This window comes from Trichomycterus rosablanca, chromosome 21 (genome assembly GCF_030014385.1).
Source record: "Trichomycterus rosablanca isolate fTriRos1 chromosome 21, fTriRos1.hap1, whole genome shotgun sequence".
Lineage (NCBI taxonomy): Eukaryota > Metazoa > Chordata > Actinopteri > Siluriformes > Trichomycteridae > Trichomycterus > Trichomycterus rosablanca.
The window spans coordinates 21,339,858-21,367,428 of NC_086008.1; the positions used below are offsets into that span (position 1 = coordinate 21,339,858).

Sequence of the window (27,571 nt, forward strand, 5' to 3'; positions counted from 1 at the left end):
AGAATAGAACTGTAGAATTCTCAGAGTTTTAACAATGGAATTGTAGAATTATCAGTATGCTAAAAATAGAATTGTAAACTTCTCAGTACGCTAAAAATAAAAATGTAGAATTCTCAGTGTGCTAAGAATAGAATTGTAGGATTCTCTGTATATTAACAATGGAATTCTAGAATTATTAGTATGCTAAATATAAAATTGTAGAATTCCCAGTATGCTAAAATGTGATTCTAGAATTCTCAGTATGCTAACAATAGAATTGTAGACCTCTCAGCGTACTAAAAATAGAATTGTAGAAGTCTCAGTGTATTCTGATTGGAATTGTAGAAGTCTCAGTGTACTATGAATAGAATTGTAGAATTCTCAGCATGCTAAAAATAGAATTCTAGAATTCCCAGCATGCTAAAAATAGAATTCTAGAATTCTCAGTATGCTAAAAATAGAATGATAGATTTCTCAGTGTACTAAGTAGAATTGTAGAATTTTCAGTATGTTAAGAGTGGAATTGTAGAATTCTAAGTAAGCTATGAATAGAATTGTAGACTTCTTGGTATGTTATGAATTGAATTCTAGAATTCTCATTCTATTAACAGTGGACTTCTAGAATTCTCGGCATGCTAAGAATAGAATTGTAGAATTCTCAGTGTACTAAAAATAGAATTGTAGAATTCTCAGTGTACTAAGAATAGAATTGTAGAATTCTAGGTGTACTAAGAATAGAATTGTAGAATTCTTGGTATGCTATTAATTGAATTCTAGAATTCTATAGTATGAAAATGACCCCAACAACATTGGAGACTTTTGGACCAATCAGAGTCCTGCTCCTAACCCGAACAGTCCTGACACAGACCCCAGGATGTGGTTGTAGCATCATCACTCGGCTCTCGGTTACACACTGGAAAATCCACCCAGTTCCATCACTGATCAGCATCCTGCATCCTCACAGAGAACAGAACACACACCCTTCCCTGACAGAACCCATCATCACAAGTTACGCCTCTTTCTGGACCCCAAATATTCGACACGTACAACAGAGAGCGATAATTACAGCGCCGACCGAGTCATTAATCACCCGCGGATCATCGAGGCCTCCAATTATTCTCCCGTCCGAACCGTTTCCTCTCCCAGAGCACAAGGGGTTTATTACAGGCCTGATATTAGTGAGGTAATGATCACGTACGTGACACCGCCGGGGCTTCGTGTTCCTCAGCTACACCGCCAGCAAATATTCGTTCTGGAATTCTCTTCATGCCCGACAGTTCACTCCAAAATAAAATGTTTGTCCCTTAATTCGGGGGTCAGTGTGTTTTTGATCTTTATAACAGATTTTATGTTTCAGGATGGATCACGGTCGAGAGATGAGCAGCAGCCGCTGTCGCTACGATGAAGACGAGGGTGAGCAGTTCCGTTTTATTGCTATTAATCTCATTATGCTCATTACCGCTTCACATCAATAGTTAACAGCGTAACTAAATAAATAAACAGACCCTCCCCCCCACCCCCACCCCGAATGTTCACCTACAGTTTCCTCATGATGTGAAACACAAACATCTGGATTAATGAGACTCTCGGTGCTCCCGGCTCCTTCAGAACCGATCCGGACCGGTGTTTATTGTTTTGTTTTGTTTTGTTTTTTTGTGGATTCTTGGCTTCACCTGCTGCGTTATGTTTTATTTATGTGTAATAACTCCAGCGGGGGGTAATTACGCTGTAAAGCCAGATAAGAGGAGGCGTCCCCGGTTCTGAAGTGAACTGAAGTCCTTATCTACAGCGGAACGTGTTCAGCATGAAATCACGTCGACGGGTCAGAATCGATACCGTGAGCGCTGGACGAGGATGGTTTTAATAAAAACGTCACAGGAAAACAGCGCTTAGATCCGGCTGCATCAGGCCGAGCAGAATAATGATCATAATTTATACATGAAGGAACCCGACTGTGAGATCTGTGGACGTTCTGTTTCACACAGAGGCGTAAACATGCTGCAATAAAGTGGAACAGGAATAACCCTTCCCCAAACTGTTGCCATGAAATATTTCAGATAATTATAAAATACAAACAATTTTACAGAATAATAATAATAATATTAATAATAATAATAATAACAGTAATAATAATAATAATATTAATATTAATAATAATAATCATCATAATAATATAAATAATAATAATAATAATATAAATAATAATAATATAAATAATAATAATATAAATAATAATAACAATAAAAATAATAATAATAATATAAATAATAATAATATAAATAATAATAATAATATAAATAATAATTAATAATATAAATAATAATATAAATAATAATATAAATAATAATAATAATAGTAGTAATAAAATATAACAATAATAATAATAATATTAATTACTACTACTAATAATAATAATAAAAACATGAACTATTTTATATAATAATAATAATAATAATAATAATAATAATAATAAACACATAAATTATTTCATATAATTATAAAATACAGAAAAAACACTTTGACCGTCTGTTCTTGCCCCCGTTTGCCCTCAGACCAGCAGTCCTTGTACATGGGGGTGCCGATGCCACAAGGTTACCGCCGCAAGCGCCGCCGGAGGCGCTTGTCCTTCTCGGGTCACGACGGCACGGACGTGGAGCGCGGGGGCCACCGGGATCCCCAGCGGCACGAGCGCTACGAGTCCGAGGACACCGAGCACTACGAGCTGCACTACGAGCAGCCGGGGCGCGGCCTCCATCCACCTGACGTCAGTCGCATCAGTGAGTGTCCAGATCTGAGTTTTTAGGAACCTGTCGGGAGCCGACGGTCAAAACCAGCATGGGGTTTGATTTGGGGTTTAAGGCTCCGTCGTTATTCAGTCAGATTATCAGTCAGAATTAAGGCGCCTCAGTAGGAGCACTTTTAGGAATCTAGGAATTTAGACATGCCCTCTTCTCGGGAGTGTAGGATGAGGGAAATGCGTCTGTATAGAGAGATCACGAGGTTTACGGACAGACCACAAGTCTTCTAATGGAACGTCTAGATCTGGACGATGACCATGCAGGATAGGAATCTGAGGAAGGATTTTGGCCCTGAGACTCTTCAGTTAAATAATATAATATTTTATAAAATATCATTTTTTGGTCCGGTTCCTTGAGCAGAAACTATAAGCTTCCTGCCGTCCACCTCGAGAGGTTTTATCCTCCAGAACTCGCTCAGATTTGGCCGCCGTACTTTTGCTTTCTTGGCGCCAAAGATTTGCAGTTTCTTGTTAAAAACCCCCTCCGGCGCTCTGCCTGGCTCCGGCTCTGCTCTGGGCTTTACGGCCACCGCGCCAGCCGGTTCTGGGCTTGACGACGGGCCAGTTCACTTCAGCTGAGACCCGGCGCACGGTCTGTTAGCGTGGTTACCTGTAGAGGAGCCATTTTTTGGACCTGCCTGCTGGCTTTTGTTCCGTGCGGTTTTATTAACCAGATGTCGTAGCCGGTAATTTGCGTTTGGAAAGAACAGGCGGTGTTTCGTACTTGGCGCACGTGGTCGTACCAAGGTGTCTGACCTGCGTCACCAATGGCTTTCCAATAGTTGCTAATCAGCTGGACCCACACTTACCGGCTACCAAAGCAAGCTTGTCTTGGCAGACACCAGAACAGAAGGTTGTGAGTTTAGGTCCCCGGCCAGCCAGAGAGCCACTGCTGGTTCCTTAAGTCTGGACGAACCAGACCTGCCATGATTGGTAGCTTTTGGCTGAAGCAGGATCTTCATCAGATCTCCTGGACGTCCGTGTGGTCACTCTCTCACCACAGACACGTCTCAGGATGTCAAGGTCGACAAATTAGCGTCATTTAAATTAGCGAGCATAAACAAAGCGATTATATTCTAATAATTCCGTTTCCTGTCTCGCGAAGTGTCTCCCGCCGCAGAGCGTCTGAAGTACATCCTGGGAGACGATGAGGACGCCGGGCCGACGCCCACACTCTTCACCGAGATGGACACGCTCCAGCACGAGGGCGACGAGCTGGAGTGGCGAGAGTCGGCCAGGTATGAGCGCAAACACCCATGAACACTATACACACGGCCGAAAGTATACGGACACCTGCATCTGAGCTGATTGGACATATAGAGTCGAGATTTTGGACTGTTCTGGCACTGACATATGGTAACTCGGCAGTTAAGAGCTGGACTAGTCATAATCATAAGGTTGCCAGTTCAAGCCTCACCAATGCCAAGTTGCCACTCTTAGACTCTTAACCCTCAGTCGCTTGAACTATTCGGTCAGCTTAATGCCGCAGATGTAAATGTACGAGGGTTCGATGAATGATGACTGTGTGCCTCTTTTCCTCAGGTGGGTGAAGTTCGAGGAGAAGGTGGAGGAGGGCGGCGAGCGCTGGAGCAAACCTCACGTCTCCACGCTGTCCCTGCACAGCCTGTTCGAGCTGCGCACGTGCCTGCAGACGGGCGTGGTCATGCTGGACCTGGACGGATACTCGCTGCCGCAGATCGTCGGTGAGGCAGACGTTTCAGAACAGTATGGCCTAAAGGGGGGTCCCAATACTTTTGGCCATGCGGTGTAGCCGGAAAGACCGTCCAGTCTTTGTACTTTCTAAACTGACCCTTGTTTTTTTTTCATGTAGATGACATCATCGAGCGCCACATCGAGGAGGGCACGGTGAGTCCAGAGCTGAGGGACAAGATCAGCTTCGTGTTGCTACGGAAACACCGGCACCAAACCAAGAAGCCCATCCACCGCTCACTGGCCGACATCGGGAAGGGCGGCTCCGGCCCCGGTGAGTCCCCGGAAGTGACCTCGTCCTACACGGTACGCCCAAAAGTATGTGGACACCTAAACGTGAGCTGGCTGTAATGTGACCATAGGAATTTGTCGCAACTGGGGTTCCTTTACGGTAGCTGGAACACTCAAACCTGACAATCAGCAAGGGTGTCCGCATACTTTTGGCTGTTTAGTTTCTGATCGATACGTCATTCCTAATGCGCATGTGTGTTTCAGGCCGAAGTCCTGCCCGCAGTCCGGCAGCCACGCCCAACTTCAATCGCTCCATCGAGGATCTGCACAGCAAACACTCGGCCAACTACGGCCGCCTGCGTACGTATCAACTGACAAACTGAGCGTCACGAGTTAAGTGATTGTAACAGTAGGTACATTGTTGTTGGGTTTGAACGTGTTATTGTTTCTCATCCAAACATACACCACTACGCCACAACCGGAACAAAACGGACATATACACACATATACAACGTTTACCAATAGGAGCGGGTGATACGATTAAAATAAGTCATTAGTAGTTAGCAGGGATGTCCAGATACTTTTGGCTGTGTACTGTACGTGTGCCGACTGTGTTACAGGTTACGCCCAGAGCCGAAGTATGAACGATATTTCAGACACGCCCAGTACAGACCAGGTAAGATACTGTGGGAATTGTATACAGTGCATCAATCACACCCCTGTTCCAAAAAAGTTGCAGTTTAAAAATTACAGTTTAATTAATAAAACGTAGTGGATATTGTATGGATGTTATCAAAAAAAGTTGGGACAGGGCTTGATAAAACACTTCTGGATCTCCGTCGTCTCATAGTGCACCACTGATGTTCAGTGGAAGACGCTCTGGACTGCAGGCAGGCCGGTCTAGCACCTGCCAGTTTGGTTCCACCACACCTGACTCGTCAAAGCAGACCTTACAGTCATGCTAGAACAGGACAGAGCCTTCCCCAAACTGTTGCTACAGGGTTGAGTATGATGTTACTATGATGTTTAGATGTTACAGCCACGCCTTGCTTACTACGTGCTTCCGACTGTGGCAACATGTTGGGGAAGGCCCTATCCTTGAGGTACATGATGAGTCTGCCGTAGAACACCTTGGCATGTGTTGGAGCTGCTATTGGGATGTTTTTTTTTTGGGGGGGGGGGGCAATACTTTTTTAATGAGAGGTGAAACCTCGTCCCTGTTTGCAAAGGCGCTGTGGCTCTCCCAGGGAATCCAAGCGGTGTCAGGCGACGGTGTTCCAAGTTCCTTTACATTTTCATTTTCCGGAAACTAGAGCGTCGCACATTGGTGGATTGAGTAGCTGGCACAACGTATCATGGTTTTTTGTTTATGTTTATTACTTTGTGCCGTTTTGTATTTTCCCCGTCGGCCGCCCCCACCCACAGACACGTTCCCTCTCGTTTCTGTTATCTGGGTCAGTATCGATTGACTAGCAGGGAATAGACGTTCCCCCGAAGCTCGTCCTCGTGCCTCTGGTTCACGTGCCCGGAGCACTGGGTGGGTCAACGTGCCTTTATTGTGTGTTAGCTAGAACACACACACACACACACACACTAGGGGGTCAAAAGTATGTGGACGCCTCTCAAATAAGTGTCTAAAAGCCATTAGATGTAAACAAAACAGTTGGGGAGGGGATTTCTCCTGTTCCACCACCATTCCCCCGTCCATCTGACCTTTGTGTGGTTATTTATTCTAATAGTTTAAGGAAGAGCTTTTCCCTTTTGCTCTGTTGTTGGTGCTGTTGAATGATGAATGATGTTTATTTTCATCGCAGCTCAAGAACAAGTTCATGAAGAAGATCCCGAGGGACGCGGAGGCCTCCAACGTGCTGGTGGGCGAGGTGGACTTCCTCGACAAGCCCTTCGTGGCCTTCGTACGGCTGGCGCAGGCCACCACGCTGGGAGGCCTCACCGAGGTCCCGGTCCCCACCAGGTACCCCTGTGATCGATCCTTACCAAAACCTTGAGCAGACCTTGGTCCTGGTATCCACCAAGAGTCTTGAAAGTGAGGTCCTTAACCACTTTAGGTATCATTATCATAGATTTTTGGGAAGTATCATGCCACCACTGGTGTCAACTGGTGTCTTCTATCTAGCTGGCAAAAAAATTGGTGCCATACTAGCACAGTTTATCAGATTGATGAACTTCAGGCATTTCTGAAGGAGTTAAAGGTACCAGAATCAAAGGTCTGTTTTGGTAGCCCATCACGCTAGGTACTATTAGTCAACCAGACGTCTACAAAGAGAAGGAGACGATTGAGAAGGTCTAGGGATTGGTGATGGACGATCCTGCGATAGATTGGTGTCCCGTTCAGGGTATTTCTCACCAGTTTGCCCATTCTTATATTTTTATATCCACCAGGTACCACCAGTTCTAGTCCTTACTCAAGTTGTGGTGCCTACCATACCATTACGAGGCATTTTACTCTTTGTTGCCCAGTAAATGACTTGTTATTTTATTATAATTTTTTTACCGCAGGTTCCTGTTTGTGCTCCTGGGTCCTCCTGGCAAATCCAAGTCCTACAACGAAATTGGCCGAGCCATCGCTACGCTCATGGTGGACGATGTAAGCATGAAAAACCATCTCCATACCTGAGCAGATATTGATTTACACTGGCTCTCCGTACACGAAGCTGACCTCACGCACAAATCCAAGTATGGGAGAATAAGAAGGGGTTGGTGGACTACGCACCAGTCCCACCAGAAAATGCTGGGTGCAAGGCAGGAACACCCTGGATGATAGCCATTCCCCTCCACCAGACATAGCCAATGATGTTTGTGTAGGTGACGAGTAACGTTTTGTTTCCAGCTTTTTAGCGACGTGGCGTATAAAGCCCGGGACCGCGAGGACCTGATCGCAGGGATTGACGAGTTCCTGGACGAGGTGACCGTGCTTCCACCTGGAGAGTGGGACCCCAAAATCCGCATCGAGCCACCGAAGAGCGTCCCGTCTGCAGACCAGAGGTAAGTTGGGAGAGGTGCCCCCAAACAGGTGCCCTCAAACAGCTCTAAACTCTAGACTAACAATAAGGAATATGATAAAAACAACAGCCATTTAAACCAGTTGCAGGATGATCAAAAAACAGCAGGAACAACATCGTCCCCAGACAATTGAACCATACTAGACTCTTAGACTTATAATGATAATATAAAAAGAAACATAGTTGTTTGAATACAGTTGCAGGATGACCAGAAAGCAGCAGGAGCAACATCATGGAACCATAAATCGTCCCCAGACAGAAGTACCAAAACAACCCATAGCCTAACATTAAGAAATATAAAAGAAAAGTAGTTGTTTGAACACAGTTGCCGGATGACCAGAAAGAAGCAGGAGCAACATCATAGAACCATATATCGTCCCCAGACAGGAGAACCACACTATACTTTCAGACTAATAAGGAATGGAAAGGAAACCTAGTTGTTCATAAACAGTTGCAGGATAACCAGTAAGCAGCAGGAACAACAGTTAGCAGCAGTGCAACACTGAGTTTCTGTACGTCCCTGTTCCTGTAGTCTGTGTGAACTGCTCTGCAAATAAAACATCTAAATGGAAGGACTCTGATTCCTTTGACTCAGAACCACCTCACGTATGTAATCATAATCTTTTTTTCTTTCATTTCACATATTAATAAAAGCAATTTTACTGGGAGGAAAAACACATTTAGACCTTATTAAAGTTTAATTACTGCGACGTTCTGCCTTATAAGGCTGTTTTATGGTTCTGTGAAACGTTACCGTGAGCTATTTATCCTTTTAAAGCCCCCTCGTGACTCTACAGGAGGCTAACAGGGCCACATCGAGAACGCGTCCCATTATTCCTGCGAAGGAATTTATAGCCACAGTAAAAGCAGCCAGCGCCTGAGAGCTCGAGCTTCGAGTTTATAAACAGTCAGAAGGACCGGGTTTGGGGCCAAAGTATTTGGCTTTTCTGGTCAAAAATATAATTTGGTGTCGTGGGAGGGTCCATAAGGTCATTGAGCTTTGCTGTAATGTAAAGCTTGATTGACTGTGGACACCATCCAGCTTTTTTTAAGTTTCTTGATGGTGATGGTGGTGCCTGGATTACATTTGACCATTAAGAGGACTTCAGCTCTTGGTTTTATTCCCCGGACAGGAAGTCGGTGTTCTCAATAAACGAGCTGGGACAGGCGAACGGCACGGGGGGCGCAGGAGGCGGCGGCCTTGGCCAGGACGAAGAGATGCCCATGCCTCACGAGCTCGGCGAAGAGCTGGCGTACACCGGCAGGTGAGATTCGACTTGTTTATTTCAAATGTGAGACTGCTTGTTCTGGATTGGACTAATTTCAGCGCCCTGCAAGATTGGCCCATAGAAAAAACAGGTGCAGGATGACCAGAAAGCAGCAAGAGCAACATCATGTAGCCATAATGGTACTCAAACAGGAGCACCAAGTAAGCTCTCAGACCAGACTAATAAAGAATGGAAAAGAAAACTAGTTGGATGACCCGAAAGCAGCAGGAGCAACATAATAGAACCATAAATCGTCCCCGGACAGATGCATGACACAAAGCCCTCAGACTAACAATAAACATGTAAATAAAAAGTAGTTGTTTGAACACAGTTGCAGGATGATCAGAAAGTAGCAGGAGCAAAATCATTGAACCGTAAATCATCCCCAGACAGGCAAACCACACTAGACTCTCAGACAAATTAGAAATGGAAAGGAAACCGAGTAGTTTGTTGCAGGATGACCAGAAAACAGCAGGAGCAACATCATGGAATCATAACAATCCGAGTGTATTCGGTCCAGGTTCTGCGGAGGCTTGTTTCTGGACATCAAGAGGAAACTGCCCTGGTACCCCAGCGACTTCTACGAGGGTTTCCACATCCAGTCCATCTCGGCCGTGCTGTTCATCTACCTGGGCTGCATCACCAACGCCATTACCTTCGGCGGCCTGCTGGGAGACGCCACCGACAACTACCAGGTACGTTCAGACCCCTTCGATGCTAGACGTTTCATTTGACGTTTGACGGCGGTTTGCTGGAAGCTTGAAAACCTTTACTTAGGGGGTGATGGAGAGTTTCCTAGGGACGGCGTTGGCCGGTACGGTCTTCTGCTTTTTCGGAGGGCAGCCGTTAATCATCCTCAGCTCCACCGGACCCATCCTCATCTTCGAGAAGCTTCTCTACGAGTTTAGCAAGTAAGATCTCTGGTAGAACCTTACCCGCTTCTTTGATGCCTTTGTGGTTCATCCTACTTGACCTGTTCCTTAGCTTTTCCTGGCTTGGCTCCTTGGCTGGCTGGTTATCATCCTCCTTCTGTTTTTAGCTTGCTCCTTCATCGCCTCTTGCACCTCTGGCTCTTCCTCCTCCTCCTCTTGTCTCAGCTCCTGATCTTTTGCTCCGAGTTGTCCTCCCACGTCGACTCAACTCCCTCTCGTTTTGGGCTCCATCCCTTCCTGTTCTTCTCAGCTTCTCCTTCAACTCTTCTTCAGTTCTCATCTGTTGGTTCTCCTGCTTTACTCGGTTCCTTCTTCAGTTCCTTTCCCTGCAGCTCTTCTTCAGAGCTTCCAGTCTGCTCTTCTCCCAGCTCTGTATCGCCTCTTCTGTTTGCCCTCCACTTGTGGAACCATAAATCGTCCCCAGACAGGCATACCACACAAGACTGACAATAAGGAATGGAAAAGAAACCTAGTTGTTATGACCAGGAAGCAGCAGGAACAACAGTTAGCAGAACAGTAGTGCAGTGTCCTTTCCTTGTGGCTCTTCATTGGAGCTCTTCTCCCAGCTCCCAATATGGTCCCAAACTCCATATCGCTTCTTCCATTTTGCCCTCCACTTGTGGAACTTCATCCAAGTTCTAAGTTGGGTCTTGATCTGTCGTCATCCCAGCCCGTTCACCCACACTCCAACACCCTCCGGTTTGGCGACCTCGTTTGTTTTCCTCGTTTCCGCCGTGTTTTAGGACACTGGTGATGGATCTGCCCGGGTTGCCTCCGTTCGCCTGTTCTTTATTCTGACCATTAATACTGGCAGTGGCGCCATATTTGTTTCCTGTCACCTCTGCTACGCCAGAGTGCCGCCATCATTGCTTGGTAGCGCGCTAGTGAACACGGCGGGGTGTAGATCAATCACCAGAGTGGCTACATCAGCAGGCGGCCACTGTGGTCCTTCAGCCGGGACTAATTCGGCTCCCGATTTGTAACCTTGGCAGCCTTGGCTGAGCTGAAGTTATTCGAAAAAGCTGCGTCCCAAATCGCACACTACTGTACTCAGTAGTGCGTCTGATTGGTGCTCTTCATAAGAATAGTCATAAGGTTGCAGGATGACCTGAAAGCAGCAGGAACAACAGCAACACAGAGGACATCAAGCAACGAGCTACTCAGTCCACAGCGAGCTCTCTGACCCTAGCGTCTCCTGTGACCCAGGAAGAGCGGCATGGACTACATGGAGCTGAGGCTCTGGATCGGCATTCACTCGTGCGTCCAGTGCCTCCTCCTGGTGGCCACCGACGCCAGCTACATCATCAAGTACATCACGCGCTTCACCGAGGAGGGCTTCTCCAGCCTCATCTCCTTCATCTTCATCTCCGACGCCCTCAAGAAGATGGCCGGGTCCTTCAGCTACTATCCCATCAACACCGACTTCCAGCCCGACTACATCACGTCCTACAAGTGCGAGTGCGTCGCGCCCGACCCGGGTGAGTCCGTTCTGGGAGCCTCGGCCAGTTCTGATCTTTTATTAAGTGTGTTTCAGCCACAACGATTGCTAACAGGTGTAATAAATGAGTTATATAAGGAGCAACAGTTTAGGGATGTTTTTATTCTTGAGAGGCTAGCAAAGTCCTCGTCTGACGGACGTTTTAAGATACGCTCATAACTCGTCATAACGGTCAGTTTTGCGACCTGCCAGCAGGGGGTGTGGCTGAAACTCCTGAAATGAACACACTGTTTATTGTAACGACGCGTGGATGTACCAGCTGTGTGTGTTTTAACTGATTTGCATTGTGCTCGTTCCCGCTGCAAACATGGCCGCCGCTGTGCACGCGTGAGTATCAGCTCCTCCTCGTAGTGTGTCTTTAATCACGCACGTATTGTTTATTGTTTTTGTCTTGTGCTTGTTTGTTGAACCCTGGAATTTAAATCGTAATTATAATTAAGATTGTAATTGCCAGGCCGTGCACATCTGTCGGCTCTCGTGTTGACAGATGTGCTTCAGTCTGACCGTGAGGCGTCGTTTTCCGTCTGTAATTAATTTATTCTGATTGTGTTCTTTCGTCCGGCGCGTTCCCTCAGTGGCTTTGCTGATGTTGGGGGGTGCAGTTCCCGTTCCGGATAACACTTCTGCTCTCTTTGGTGTAAGTGCTTTCAATTTTATAGAATTTTGGTTCTATTAAAGGTCTCATTAGGATTTTTGGATCCTCTCAAAGTTCTATTAACTAAAACTTGAGAAAACAACATATTTAGGGGAGCACGGTGGTTCGCCACTTGGCAAGAAGGTCCTGGGTTCGATTCCCAGGTGGAGCGGTGTGTGTGAAAACCTAGTGACCCGCCCTGCTGCCTCAGTAGAGAGGATTCTAATGAGACATGGAGCTCATATGGCAGATTATTTAGACGCTCTACTTAGAGATTACTTCACGACAGTTTTAGCGTACTAAGCTAACACAGTTAGCCTTAGTTAGCAAAACCCGCTAGCACGCAAGCTAACATCTCCCTCGGTGTCCTGAAAGCGGTTAAACTGTCCCTGACTAGCCCGGTGACACTTGTGTAATTACACATTTATGCAAATTAAACATCAGCGAGAATGTATTTACGTTTGAAGAGAACTCCGTCATTCTATTCGTCCCCCACGTTTGTAGTTTTTAGTGAGAAACGTCGTGCCGCACTGAATGCTGGGATTGCCTTTAGCGCTGAGGAGGCGTCGGACGCTCCCTCGTCATTCAGTCAGATCACCACTCAGAATTAAGGCGCCTCAGTAGGAGCATTTTAAGGGATCTAAGGATTTAGACACGCCCTCTTCTCAGGAGCGTAGGTGCTAGGCCGCTCAGGTGGCGCAGCGGTAAAACACGCTAACACACCAGAGCTGGGATTCCGAACACATCGTATAGAATCTCGGCTCCGCCATCCGGCCGGGCTGGGCCGCTACATGAACAGCGATTGGCTGTTGTTCATCCAGGGAGGGAGCCAGATAGGTACCTGATGCAATTACGACCTCTGCTGGCTGATTGATGGCATCTGCACAGAGTAGAGGAATAATGCTGATCAGGGTGTGGCTCTCCGTGCACAGGGCTGATCGGCATATGAAATTGCATCGTGCAGGTGAAAAAATGCAGTCGGGTACTGCACACGTGTCGGAGGGGGCGTGTGTCAGTTCGCTCTCCTCAATCAGAGGCGGGGGTCAGCACCAGTAGAGAGGAAGCATAACACAATTGGGTCAAAAATTGGACGTGCAAAAATCGGGAGAAAATGCATTAAAAAAAGTGTTCTTAAGTTCTAGTGTTGTAGTTTCACCTTGACTTGGTTCACACATTCAAACGACTCATTTATATTCAGACGAGATCTGAAGAGTCCTGAATGGAGCAGAAGGGCATCAGAATAAAAGTGGATCGAATCTTTCATCCGGAGTTTTAAATCCTCTTTCATGTCGACTTGTTTCACGTCCACCTCGACGCCCGTCGCCCTCCTCTCACCGGTTATTTGTTCCCTCCCGTGTCCCGTCCCGTCCCCGCGTCCCTCTCCGGCTCCCAGATGAACGTAACAGCTCTGGACTGGACGCAGCTCAGTAAGAAAGAGTGCGTGAAGTACGGCGGCGCGCTGGTGGGCAAGTCCTGCGGGTACGTCCCGGACCTGGCGCTCATGTCCTTCATCCTGTTCTTCGGCACCTACTCCATGACCGTCTCGCTCAAGAAGTTCAAGTTCAGCCGCTACTTTCCTACCAAGGTGGGACCCAAGACTGCGATGGAAAAATATCAAAAAGAAAGTATGTGGACACCTCGACTGAAAGGTCTAACAGGGGTTCAGTTTGGGCTGTTGATCGGGAGGGTGTGGGTTCGAATCTGGGCTCTAGGAACCCATGCAGCCACTATTGGACCCTTGAGCAATAGCTGACCCTGTGCTCTGACCTCAACCTCAAAACAACCTTGCCTGAGCACAAAGCAAGGTGAAGTGGAAATGGTCTGACAAATATATATATACAGTGTATCACAAAAGTGAGTACACCCCTCACATTTCTGCAGATATTTAAGTATATCTTTTCATGGGACAACACTGACAAAATGACACTTTGACACAATGAAAAGTAGTCTGTGTGCAGCTTATATAACAATGTAAATTTATTCTTCCCTCAAAATAACTCAATATACAGCCATTAATGTCTAAACCACCGGCAACAAAAGTGAGTACACCCCTTAGTGAAAGTTCCTGAAGTGTCAATATTTTGTGTGGACACCATTATTTCCCAGAACTGCCTTAACTCTCCTGGGCATGGAGTTTACCAGAGCTTCACAGGTTGCCACTGGAATGCTTTTCCACTCCTCCATGACGACATCACGGAGCTGGCGGATATTCGAGACTTTGCGCTCCTCCACCTTCCGCTTGAGAATGCCCCAAAGATGTTCTATTGGGTTTAGGTCTGGAGACATGCTTGGCCAGTCCATCACCTTTACCCTCAGCCTCTTCAATAAAGCAGTGGTCGTCTTAGAGGTGTGTTTGGGGTCATTATCATGCTGGAACACTGCCCTGCGACCCAGTTTCCGGAGGGAGGGGATCATGCTCTGCTTCAGTATTTCACAGTACATATTGGAGTTCATGTGTCCCTCAATGAAATGTAACTCCCCAACACCTGCTGCACTCATGCAGCCCCAGACCATGGCATTCCCACCACCATGCTTGACTGTAGGCATGACACACTTATCTTTGTACTCCTCACCTGATTGCCGCCACACATGCTTGAGACCATCTGAACCAAACAAATTAATCTTGGTCTCATCAGACCATAGGACATGGTTCCAGTAATCCATGTCCTTTGTTGACATGTCTTCAGCAAACTGTTTGCGGGCTTTCTTGTGTAGAGACTTCAGAAGAGGCTTCCTTCTGGGGTGACAGCCATGCAGACCAATTTGATGTAGTGTGCGGCGTATGGTCTGAGCACTGACAGGCTGACCCCCCACCTTTTCAATCTCTGCAGCAATGATGACAGCACTCCTGCGCCTATCTTTCAAAGACAGCAGTTGGATGTGACGCTGAGCACGTGCACTCAGCTTCTTTGGACGACCAACGCGAGGTCTGTTCTGAGTGGACCCTGCTCTTTTAAAACGCTGGATGATCTTGGCCACTGTGCTGCAGCTCAGTTTCAGGGTGTTGGCAATCTTCTTGTAGCCTTGGCCATCTTCATGTAGCGCAACAATTCGTCTTTTAAGATCCTCAGAGAGTTCTTTGCCATGAGGTGCCATGTTGGAACTTTCAGTGACCAGTATGAGAGAGTGTGAGAGCTGTACTACTAAATTGAACACACCTGCTCCCTATGCACACCTGAGACCTAGTAACACTAACAAATCACATGACATTTTGGAGGGAAAATGACAAGCAGTGCTCAATTTGGACATTTAGGGGTGTAGTCTCTTAGGGGTGTACTCACTTTTGTTGCAGGTGGTTTAGACATTAATGGCTGTATATTGAGTTATTTTGAGGGAAGAATAAATTTACACTGTTATATAAGCTGCACACAGACTACTTTTCATTGTGTCAAAGTGTCATTTTGTCAGTGTTGTCCCATGAAAAGATATACTTAAATATCTGCAGAAATGTGAGGGGTGTACTCACTTTTGTGATACACTGTATATATGAAAGGCTTTTGGGATGAATTGGAATGCTGAGTGCGACCTATATTTCATCCTCAAGCATCAGTGCCTGACCCGAATGGGCACAACTCTTTTCAAAACCCCTAAACCTCGTGGGCAGCCTTTATAAGAATCTAGAAGGTAAACGGATTTGGAACCGGACGTCCAACTAGCTCGTGATCAGGTGTCCGCATACTTCTGGCCATATAGTGTTTGTGGGCCACATGATCTATTTTTATATAACTTGCCGTATTTATTATATACATTTTTATATATATCTTTAAATCTGTGCGTGTCCAGTTGAGGAAGCTCATCAGCGACTTCTCCATCTTCATGTCCATCATGACGTTCGTGGGTCTGGACATGCTGATGGGCCTGAAGACGCCCAAACTCATCGTGCCCACCGAATTCAAGGTAAACGTACACGTGCATGCCCCCACCCGGCCACTTTATTAGGAACACTCAGCTATATTTACTCAAGGTGATCTATTAGATTCAGGTCTGGTGACTGGGAAGGCGATTGAACAACATGTAACTCATGGTCACGTTAATGGAACCAGTTTGGGGTGACTTGTGCTACCACTATGTGGTACTGGAACATACCATAACACCAGCGTCCAGCCGTACAAATGCTGTCATATTTTGTCTGAAGGGCACAAATTCCCACACACAGACTCACTCCAGAAGTCTTGTTAAAATTGTTCTAGTGGTCTACTACCAGCAGTATGGTCAAAAGTATATGGACACCTCGTTCAAACTGACCAGTTCTGGTGGTTCCGCCACATCCCGTACTCAAGTCCAGGTCCAGAGAGACGTTAGAGCGCTGATGGCAGTCCATCACTACCTGAGTTAATACTCTTTAATACTCTTGGACACAAATTCCCACACACTCCAAAATGATGTGGACAGCCTTTCCAGAGAAGCGCAGCCTGATGTTTCTTAGAAGACTCTGTCGTTCTATATGAAAGGGCCGTGGTAGCTCATTGGTAAGGAACTGGACTAGTAATCAGAAGGTTGTCGGTTTAAGCCCCACCACCGCACTGTTGGACCCCTGAGCAAGGCCCCTAACACTCACGACTGTATTCAGTCATAACTGTAAGTCACTCTGGATAAAGATAGGTCGCTCGATTTTAATAGTGTTTGTTTTTTAAGTGAGGTGGTAAACAAGCTAATGATCAGGTGTCCAAATACTGTTGGCCGTATAGTGTACATGACAAAATGTGTAAGGTTGGAAGTGTTGAATTGTGGGAAAAGTGGAACCCAACGTAGTAGAAGGAGCTCAGTTTTATTTGTCTTTCTACGTAACATTATTTGCATCAACTAGAGCAAATAGTACGAAGGCCTCAGAGAATCTTCACTTCTTTCTTTCTTTTCTCTCTCTCGCCGTGTAGCCCACGCGTCCGGACCGCGGCTGGATCGTCATGCCTTTCGGGAAGAACCCGTGGTGGGTGTATCTGGCCAGCTCTGTGCCCGCGCTCCTGGTGACCATCCTGCTCTTCATGGACCAGCAGATCAGCGCCGTTATCGTCAACCGCAAAGAGAACAAGCTGAAGGTAGACTAAGTAGTGCTCATGAGCGCTCGGTCAGAAAGTGAATCTCAAATCTCTTTTCTTGTCCCCCTGACCGAACAGAAAGGGTGCGGCTACCACCTGGACCTGCTCTGGGTGGGCGTCCTGATGGTGGCCTGCTCCTTCATGGGCCTCCCGTGGTACGTGGCGGCCACCGTCATCTCCATCGCTCACATCGACTCTCTGAAGATGGAGAGCGAGTCCAACGCGCCGGGAGAGCAGCCGCAGTTCCTGGGCGTCAGGTACGATGGGTTTTTTTAGTACTTGACTATCTGCTGGAGTGCTTTTACTGGCTCGATTGAGATGGATGATGATGGTACCAGTACAATTTGTTCAGAACGCAAGTCTTGCACTTCTTGAGGCGCCACACACACTTACACGACCATCAGTGTGGCCAAAAGTATATGGACACCACGTTCTAACTGAGCAGTTCAGGTGGTTCCGCCACATCCCGTACTCAAGTCCAGGTCCAGAGAGACGTAGTTCCACAGGATCGGTAGCAATCCATCACTGCCTGACTTGGCAAATGCTCTTTAAAATGGATGGACACAAATTCCCACACACTCCAAAATGGCCTGGAGAGCCTTTCTAAAGGAGCGGAGGCTGTTGTCGCCTTAAATGTTACTGTAATGCCAATGGATTTAGATCAGGATGCCCAACAAGCTCATGGTCAGGCGTCCACATACAGTACACCTACCCTTCCTGTTGGATTAGGAGGACTAATCTGAGACGGAAGACGTCTTCAGTTCCTTAGACGTTTGTCTGGAACCTTGTCAAGATCGAGAACATACCGAGCTCTTGTTGGAGTTTTAGCAGGCTGGCCACCTCACAACCCTGGGTGGATTCAGGGTGACGGTGATCCAGTTTACTGGGTGAAAGGGAGGAAACACCCTGGTCAGGTCGCAAGGTGGATTCACAACAGTTAGAGTTTTTCTCTGCTTGGGTTCCCACTGTGGTTCGATAGAGTCCTAGAGACATAGAAAGAGAGTTCTCACCCCAAAGCTCAACTGATTTAACCAAGTTACAGGAAGCACAACGGCGATATGGAATAAATAAATAAATATCATTTGGACCGATACGCAACATGGTTCCCGTTTTCTGACTGAATTATCTTGTTGTTCTGCATGTTCCCGTGTTCCTGGCTCCTCCTACGTCTTCCTGACCCCAAGGGAACAGCGGCTGACGGGAATCCTCGTCTTTGTCCTGACTGGAGTCTCCATCTTCCTGGCTCCCATCCTGCAGGTACATTCTCGAGGAGCGCCACCACTTTCTTGGGTCGAAGGCATCCTTTGTCTAGTCTCCACAGTCCCTTGCTCTTGACGCCTTGTGTTCCTTGCCGTCATTGTGCTTCGTTCTCTGTCCTCAGTTCATCCCGATGCCAGTTCTGTACGGCGTCTTCCTCTACATGGGTGTTGCCTCACTCGGAGGCATCCAGGTAAGAACCCGCACCGTCTCAAACGTAGAGGCCGGTTTGTCTGCACCCGTTGGACCGACGCGTTTGTCTATTTCTGCCGTAGTTCTGGGACAGGGTCAAGCTGTTCCTGATGCCGGCCAAGCACCAGCCTGATTTCGCCTACCTGCGCCACGTGCCCCTCAGGAAGGTCCATCTCTTCACGCTGCTGCAGATCATCTGCCTGGCCGTCCTCTGGGTCCTCAAGTCCACCTTCCTCGCCATCATCTTCCCCATCATGGTCTGAGTTTACTGTTTTTTTCCTCCCACTTTTCCCAGAATTTAGTCATATCCAGTTACCTTGAGCTTGACCGAGGAGGGCCATTCCTAACACACACACCCTCCGACATGTGTGTGCTTCTTTTCCCCATCACACAGGGATCAGTATTGCATACGGAGAGTCACGCACTGCTCTCCGTTATTCATCGTCTCTGTGCAGCGCCTCGACCAGCCAACAGAGGTCGCTAATTCGCCAGACAGAGCCGATTGATATCCCAATCCGTGGTGGTCTAGCGACCACAGTGCCACCCAAAAAATGCGACACTAGCATGTAGTTAGTTAGTCTTCTATGTGGACATTGTGAACAGTATGCTATGTTTGTGTGTTCGCCTGTCTAACATGCAAAGGGTGGATTGGCTGCTCTACGTTGCCCCTGGGTCCCTCTGATATGTGGGAGGTGGTGGAGTCTCACGAGAGTCATGCTATGCTCTTGGTGTTCCTCCACTACTCATGCTGGAGTCTCTGAGTATAGAAACTGTTTTCCGACTTGGTGGGATAAGAGTTCGGCCAGGCCGATAGCACCTCTTAGACTCGAACTCAAGAGCTCGAACCTTCTGTGGGGGTGGGCTAGCATATCTACACTACATTTTTGTTTGTTCTGGAACTCAGTTTCGCTTTAATTATGTTTTATATCAAATTTTACACAAGTGATCCAAGGTTGTAATTGAACCCAAGATTAGCAGGTGGAAGTTTCCCCACAAGGGGGAGCTAGTGGCACTGCCCTAGTGGCGACTAACAGTACACGTGTGGTCTACATCTCAGATCCTGGGCCTGATGCTGGTGCGGAAGATGCTGGACATGGTCTTCTCGCAGCACGACCTGGCCTGGCTGGACGACCTCCTCCCCGAGAAGGAGAAGAAGAAGAAGGACGACAAGAAGAAGGACGGAGGCAGGAAAGACAAGAAGAGGACGAGGGGCGGAGACGAGAGCGAGGACGACGTAAGTGCTCATACGGTGTAAAGAGCTGGACGTGCTCAGTGTGGTCAAATGTATGTGGACGTCTGACCGTGAGTCTGTTGGATGTCTCATTCCCAACTGACTTCATGTGCTCCATTTTGGAGTGTGTCTGGTGGAGCCCTGGCTCACAGTTGACGTTCCAATTCGTTCCAGATTCGTGTCAGAGTTGAATGAAGTTCCATTGAACCCCGTCTGAAGTACAGGGAGGAGCTTTACCCCAAAAGTGATTCTAGAAGTGACTTTTACTCACCTAAACTCGATCATTAGGAGCCGTGTCCACATACTTTTGGCCACATACTTAGGTGTAACACCTGAATGTAGCAGATTTCTTCCGTTCCATGCACCGCTGCTGCCCTCTGCTGGCTGCATTATTAGAAACACAAACCAGTTCCAGTGCCCACTTTATTAGGAACACCGTGCTCATACTGGGTGGAACCTGCTTCCGTTCTCAGAACATCCTGAGTTCCTCTTGGCATGGGTTCCACAAGGTGCTGGATCAGTATATTAGGGGGGACATTTTGAGCAAATTGGACAGAGGAAGCACATGGTCACCAAGTTGCTCTCAAACCACGCCCGGTTGGTATTAGGGGTGCATTACATCACTAAGTGGCAGATTGGGTTTGTGGATTCTGACCTGCCACTTGAGAGGCCAGTTTTAGTGAACCTGTGCCCACTGTAGCTCCAGATTCACCACATGAAGGTTTAAAGTCATTTGCTCAAACGCCTGTATGGTTTATTCTCGGGTCAGGGTGGCATCTGGCGCCAATTGGAAACATTGGGCATGAATATGGAATCTATATAAGGGTGATTTCGATCAGCCAACTCACCTTCTGCATGTTTTGGGAGGTGGGACCTCACTTTTACATTTACGCTTTTATCCAAAGCAACTTACAGTCCTGTGACAGTATACAGTCTGAGCAATTGAATATTAAGGGCCTTGCTCAGGGGCCCAACAGTGGCAGCCTGGCAGTGGTGGGGTTTGAACCTTTTGATTACTAGTCCAGCATCTAAACCGTTCTCAGCGTTTCCTCTTGTCGTTTTTCCGCCCGCAGGAGAGGTTCCACCCGTACTCGGACTGCGCCCCCGCAGACCTGGACGTGGACCGCAGGTACTGTGTGCTCAAACTGCACGTTCCCTACCGAGACCTGTTAGAGCCGCCCGACCCGGGCTCGGAGTGGGCAGCACGATGCCAGCCAGGCACCTGTTACCGCTGACCCACAGACGCCACCCGGCGCATTCACTCTCGATCACGTACACACGCACTTCTGTAAACACGCACACGCACGACTGCACTGCCGAAAGTATGTAGACGTCAGATGCTGTAACAACGTTCCTATAGGTTTTGGAACATGACTACTGGAATTCGTTTCCATTCAGCCTACGAGCATTTAGAATTTTTTTGTCAAGCGACCCACATTTTGTTCATGATTTTTACCGCAATGAAATGAAACACAAAACGAAATATAATTAATTAATAAAACTGGTGGCAATCTGGTCCCACTGTGGTTTACAAGATGTAACGAAAAGCCTCCACAAGGGGGTGCTCTTGTACAAGTTATTTCCGTGTTTATGTGCCAGTTAAAATTAGTTAATTAAATCATTATTATTTTTCTCTATGACCCTTTTTTTTTGGCTCACGACCCACCCAAGATTTGCGACCCAGGGTTTTGCTTTTTCGAGATCTCTGTGACTGTCCTGTTCTGTGATTGGGTGCTTGGAACACCTACTTCTTTACCCCAAACAAAAATTCAGCTCGGACAGGGCACCAATCCCCTCCTCCCTTCCCCAGGCACACCCAGTCATGTCTGTATTTAGAAGCCTGACCGGCTGATAGCAGCGCTGGGGATTTGAACCCTGGATCCTGGTCATTTTTTTATTCTTTTTGTACCGTGCTTTGAGTGTAGGACAGGGGTGGGCAAAGTTTTTGGTTCAAGGGTCATACTGGGTCGGGCCAGTAGCAGATTTGGGGGGGGGGGGGATTGGTACCTACCTACCTTATTCAGTTTCAGTAAGAACAGTGCTGTTGATCACCCTTCTTTACCAGAGTATCGACTCGGCTTTATAAAAGATAGTCAATAGTGTTTGGAGTGCGCCATCTAGTGGATTTTATCGTCATGTTCATGACAGGACAGGTAGTTACTAGTTACCCATAATTAATCAGTTCAAGTTTAATATCAAACACAGTCATGGACAATTTTGTATCTCCAACAGTGGGAGAAAACCGGAGCTCCCGGAGGAAACCCACACAGACATGTGGAGAACATACAAACTCTACACAGAAAGGACCCAGAACAGTCCACCTGGGAATAAGTGTGGGTGTCTACATACTCTTGGTCATGCAGTGTGTGTGTTCCAATCATTCAGTAAGAAGGAGAACAGTTCCAAAAAAGCATCGACATCCGTGTCCCTCACATCTGTGTCCCTTTAATAAATCTCCCTCTGGCTTCACTACCGTCCGGCGGAACTCGTGCTGCTCTGAGGTTCCAAAAATCCCGAAATGCCACGCCCTCCCTTTGTTCTACCAGTGTTTAAAAGAACCGTATTGGAACGCAGGCCTATTCTTCGCCTGCAGAGCTCCCGCCGCGCCGCCGCTGACCCTCGACCTTTTGCCTCGTCCCCCCTCCTCCTCCCGTAACGGCGACTTGCCGCTCCGCAGCATCACCCTGCACTTGAAGATCTCGTGCCCGTCGTCGCCGGTGTCGCCCGTCACCCGCGGCGGGTCGTGCCGCCCGGTGCCGCAGCTCAAGATCGAGGTGGAGTCGGAGTACGAGGAGGACGGCGAGGACGCGGAGCCCCGGGGGAGGACGCGGGACGTGGGCAGCGAGACCACGCTGTAGGTGACGGAGCCGCTCGAGGACCTCCTGCCAGCACGGACCGCTAGCTCAGCGACTAGCATTGACGCTTACAGACTTGTTTTGACAGAGCTAGCTTCAAACGATACTACACGCTAATGAAAAAGATCTAAGCCATATTTTCTTACTTCAGATCAGAGTGTATTTTATATTCTAGTAGATGAACGCGTGTTGGTTAACCAGTTCGGGTGAAAGTCGCCAGGCCAGACTTCCCATTAGAGAGATATTCTTAGGGAATTGTGGGAGGGATTTCGTCCTTAAGGTGGGCTGGAACTAAGAGTCTTTAAAGTAAAAATGAAACTCAATTACGCCTCAATAAATCACTGTCGTGGTAAAATAAGGTGAGATGATAAATGAAAACTGAATGACAATTACAGTCGACTGGATTGGAAGAATTTATCGGCACAGTCGTGGGTTCTTACAGCAGTGGAATAGCTGAAGAACAAGGAACAGAACTGTGGGCCTCCCTTTATACTGCTGTAGTCACATCATGTTGGACGTTAGAACCTCCATTCTGTGCTAACTGGTGTTTCTTATCTGCTTACAACAGCCATGCTGTATTTAATGCACAAGCAGCAAAAATTCTGATATTCAGGTGATATCAAACATAAATCTAATCATTGTTCCAGATTATCATTTATAAACGACACTCGTAAGACAAAAAATTGCCAGTTTTATTTATTTTAAAATAAAAAGTGGGCGTGGTCATGCCAAATTTCAGTGCCGTTCGTAGCCGGGTGCTTTAAAGACGTTCCCCAGATGCTAAATCTCGTCAGAAAGGACGACGGCTGGCCTGGCGATAGAGTTTCTGCTGTACAGACTTAATAAAAACGTCCGTACGTAGACCATGTGACCAAAAGTATGTGGACGCCCCTCCTAATCCTACTGTATTCATAATTTTTAGCCACACCTGTCGCTAACAAGTATTTTAACGATTGAAATCAGCTGTTCTTACTAATTCATACTAAATCCCAATCCTGACTTTGGGCCAACAGTTTGGGGAAGGCCCCTTCTTGTTCTGGTGTGACTCTATGTGACTTCGCCAGTTCAACCACCACCAGTTCATCTCAAATGCGATGGTGACAAATCAGCTTTGGGATGAACTGGAATGCCAACTGGGAGCCAGCCCTCCCTGTCAAACATCAGGGCACACGACACAAACACAGGGAGCCCAAGTGGTTTTGGAATCTAGCTAACCGCCAGGCGTCCACATACTTTCGCATCACGTTAGGGCGCAGCGGGCGTCGCCGTCGGCGGCGGTGAACCCGTCTCCGTAGCCGTGGCCGGGCTGTAGCCGCGGCGCCCGGGAGCACATGGGGCAGAGCCGGTTGCGTTGCCGTGACGCCCGCATCCACACGATCAGGTTCCAGCGGCAGCCTGAGGCGATGGGCAGGGCGCCGTGCATGTGCTGGCCGCGGTGGAGGACGCCCTCGGAGACGCGGTGCTCCACCTCGGAACACTCGGTCTCGTAGATGGGTACCTACACACACACACACACACACACACACACACACACACACACACACAATGTGGTTAGAAGGGGTGTGTATATATTTCTGGTCATGTGATGTGCGTCTAGTCGTGTGTCGTTCTTGTATCATGTGAACATGAATAAATGTCAAACTTCAGATCTGATCGTGTTGTGTCCCTCTGTTCACCTGTCTCATGTCCCCGAAGTACAGGTTCCCCTCGGTGAAGTCCTTCCCCAGCGCCACGTTGAGCGTGACCTCGGCGTTGTCGTAGTGGTAGCTCAGGTCCAGGTCCTCCTGCAGCTTGTACTTGACGGCGAAGGCCTTGTGACTGTCCAGCCATTTCCCGCCGCAGTCCGGGTACAGCAGGGAGGCCACGGGCTTCAGGTACAGCTCCCTGAGAGGAGCGATCAGACCCTCGTCGAACCCCAGCTCGTCCAGCAGGATCTGGGCGGGATTGAAAAAATGAAATCATGCATCAGCGAATAATCAAACAGTTTAATAATAACATTCCCATAATAGTAATCACAAGGATTTTGAAAATGTTACCCCCTACAGGTCATGATATTATTGAAAAACTGAGTTTGAGACGGCACTAAATTAAAAATCGTCCTGCTTCTGTGATGGATAGCAACATGTAAACTCTATAAAACAAGGCAGGACTTCAGATTGTTCATAGACGTTGTGTTTGGACCAAAAAGGAGAAATCTAGATAGTTAGAATCATAGGTAACAAATGTGCAAACACCTGTAACCATAAGGACACGTTCATTTTGAACTAGACTCTACCCCGTAGTTGTTCATGGTGTTCGGACGGCCCTTGGGCGCGCCGGACTCTTCAAAATGCTCCAGCTCTTCCAGCAGATCCCTGCAGAACTCCCTGGTGAAGACCGGGAGGCGGAACACCCTCGGAGCTGCAAACACATTCATGCAGATCAAAATGACGAAGACCTTGATTGGTGCGCTGTATCACCTGATTGTATATGATAATGTACGACATCGAAAAGAATCAAGGATCATAGAGACACGCTTTGACAGGTTTGGAGGCTCCGGTGGCCTGGACAGAGCTCTGATCTTGACCCAATTGAACACCTTTGGGATGAATTGGAATGTTGTTGCGAGCCCGTCCTTCTCATCCAACATCAGTACCATCAGCCCTACCAGAAGTGTGGAGGCTGTTTTATATTAATGTCCAACTAGATCTTGATCGGGTGCCATATAGTGCATGACAGATTTCCAAATATTTAGTGTAAGATTGTAAGTATAAACTGGCACAACTCATACCAGCCTCTGTGGTGATGCGTTCCACCAGACCCTCCTCGGTGGCGCCTTCTGTCCGGCAGTACTTCACTATTTCTACAAACTCAGGAGCTAGGAAGGATTCCTGTGGAAAGAACCATGTTTTCCTGAACAATCTGGTCACTCAGACCTGGACCTGTTGTTTCATTATGTGCTGTGGGCGTGGGCGTGGGTGGGCAGGTTCACCTGTAGGTGGTAGACGTGCTGATGGAGAGGTTCGTACGTCTCTTTGATGACCGCCTTCCTCTGTGCCGACTGAACCGCCAGATTCCGTCGTCTCTCCACTTCAGCTTGGACCTGAAGGTACAGACAGGTACAGCTCGGGTACAGCTACAACGTTCCACCGTATGCCTGAGCATCATGATGCTTCCAGAATCTACTCACTTTTTCAAGTACAGAATTGTACTGGGCGTCAGTGGTGCAACCCAGAGACCTGAGGATCTAGAATGGCGACAGGATTACAGGCATGAGTTGATCCAGAGTTTAATTATTTAATCATCAGTCCGGTTCTACTCAGAAGCATGGACGGCAAGGCAGGATTACACCCTGTACAATCACAAGTTCACTCATGGGGGCAATTCAGAGCAACAAATCCACCTACTGGCATATTTAAAGAGGTAACCACTTTTCTGAAAGTACTTAGAGAAAATGCAGTCATAGGGGGACGGCACATTAACTTAAGAACAACAGAATTTGGTCTTTAACCCAACCTTATTCATAAATATCATAAAACTGGTAGGGTGGGTGCTGCAGAGCAACATGGGCCCTAGGGCCCTGGGTTCAATCCTCGCCTATGGTCACTGTATGTAAGGAGTTTGACTGATAATACAGTTTTCTTCTCACTTTCTAAACTGTCTCTTGGTGTAAGTGGACTTGCGCCCTGTCCTGATTCTAGTCCTGCCTTTGCGTCCAGTGTTTCTCTGCGTGGCGCCGGACCCACCGCGACCCTGGTTCTCTGCACAGCCCGTACTTACGTGTTGATAGTCATTTTTAAACTGCTGTTCGGTGATGAATCTGACATGCAGTTTATACTGAGGCAGAAAAATATTATCAGTGTAATAACAGCTGCAGGTGAAGAACTGCTGCATTCTGACTTCTAATGTTTTATACACGTTATTAACATTAAAGTATCAATCACACCGCGACTTATTAATCTATAAATTAATTAATTATTTTTTATTTTACGAGAATTGTGTGTGTATTCAGTTTTAACCAAAATGAAAGTTGGTTTGTTTTGATCCGGCAACTAAATGCGTCCGGACGGAAACACATTCTCAAACATTGACAAGTAAAAGTGTTATTTTAAAATAATATATTATTATTATTTTGAATTTAATACATTTCTGCGTCTGGCTTTTTAAATGTACATTTTACATACTATTTTACTGCGTGATATCTAATATATTTATTTAATAAATCACAGAAGGTACGTTTGGTTGATTCCTGTTTGCGGTCTTGTTCATGGCTGTGTCCCAAATCGCACCATAAACACTACATAGGGCTGTTCAAATTCCAAATTCTCTTTCTATATATTTATCTCAATAAGCAATCAGTCTTTTGAAATAAATTTGGTGGCACAGCTGGTAAGAGTGTGGGTGCTACGACTCAGCATGGATCCTGAGGATCTGGTTCGATTTTTATTTCCATTGACTGTAAATAGTCTAATGGTGGTGTCAGGGGGGTTTAGTTGGGTGTTCTGTCACATTTCCCCCCTTCCAAAAACATTCTGATGATAGAATGACCTAACTGAACTGTCCCTTAGTTGGCTGGTGGCACTGCAACCCTGACCAGAATAAAACATTCAGTAATAATAAATGAAACGTTATTTTTCTTAAGTGGAAATGGAGTATTGGTGCCTTACAGCCTCAGGAACCTGGGTTTGTGCCCTTGAGCCCCTGTGGCACATTCTTCCCATGTCTGTATGGGTTCACTTGAGCCATTTGACTTTCCTCCATCTCCTAAAAACATGCAATTAGGTGGATTGGCTGCTATAAAGCTCTGGATCCACTGTGATCCTCACTAGAATAGGTGGCCTGGATAGGGTGTCAATTCATGAATGAGTCACATATTTATTTACTTATATAGAATTAATATATAAGCAATGTAAAGCAGCAAATCCACCTACTGTCATGTTTTTGAGAGGTAG

At 47.1% G+C, this 27,571-nt stretch overlaps 2 protein-coding genes across 4 annotated transcripts; one reads left to right on the forward strand and one right to left on the reverse strand.

Annotated features, from left to right (window-relative positions):
- Nucleotides 1–1,337: 1,337 nt before the first annotated feature.
- On the forward strand, nucleotides 1,338–22,643 carry slc4a5a (solute carrier family 4 member 5a). 2 transcript variants are annotated; one of them, XM_063018064.1, is made up of 25 exons: nucleotides 1,338–1,392; nucleotides 2,532–2,756; nucleotides 3,882–4,014; nucleotides 4,319–4,479; nucleotides 4,608–4,760; nucleotides 4,982–5,077; nucleotides 5,338–5,393; nucleotides 6,532–6,689; nucleotides 7,235–7,322; nucleotides 7,566–7,720; nucleotides 8,871–9,002; nucleotides 9,526–9,700; nucleotides 9,783–9,916; nucleotides 11,144–11,415; nucleotides 12,011–12,072; nucleotides 13,463–13,654; nucleotides 15,853–15,966; nucleotides 16,944–17,105; nucleotides 17,184–17,362; nucleotides 18,290–18,362; nucleotides 18,487–18,555; nucleotides 18,638–18,811; nucleotides 19,612–19,788; nucleotides 20,859–20,914; nucleotides 22,379–22,643. In XM_063018064.1, exons 1-25 carry the CDS (start codon nucleotides 1,338–1,340, stop codon nucleotides 22,641–22,643), a joined length of 3,516 nt encoding a protein of 1,171 aa, XP_062874134.1. The 2 variants fall into 2 exon arrangements, with proteins under 2 accessions (XP_062874134.1, XP_062874135.1); XM_063018065.1 differs by lacking the exon at nucleotides 1,338–1,392 and having other exon boundaries at nucleotides 2,531–2,756; nucleotides 12,038–12,072; nucleotides 22,463–22,643.
- Nucleotides 22,644–23,311: 668 nt separating this feature from the next.
- Nucleotides 23,312–26,892, reverse strand: ogfod2 (2-oxoglutarate and iron-dependent oxygenase domain containing 2). 2 transcript variants are annotated; one of them, XM_063018067.1, is made up of 8 exons: nucleotides 26,856–26,892; nucleotides 26,400–26,456; nucleotides 25,810–25,866; nucleotides 25,612–25,722; nucleotides 25,411–25,510; nucleotides 24,916–25,040; nucleotides 24,317–24,574; nucleotides 23,312–24,138 (listed from the first exon to the last, which is right to left on the reverse strand). In XM_063018067.1, exons 1-8 carry the CDS (start codon nucleotides 26,886–26,888, stop codon nucleotides 23,881–23,883), a joined length of 999 nt encoding a protein of 332 aa, XP_062874137.1. In that variant the 5' UTR covers nucleotides 26,889–26,892; the 3' UTR covers nucleotides 23,312–23,880. The 2 variants fall into 2 exon arrangements, with proteins under 2 accessions (XP_062874137.1, XP_062874136.1); XM_063018066.1 differs by lacking the exon at nucleotides 26,856–26,892 and having other exon boundaries at nucleotides 26,400–26,513.
- Nucleotides 26,893–27,571: the final 679 nt, after the last annotated feature.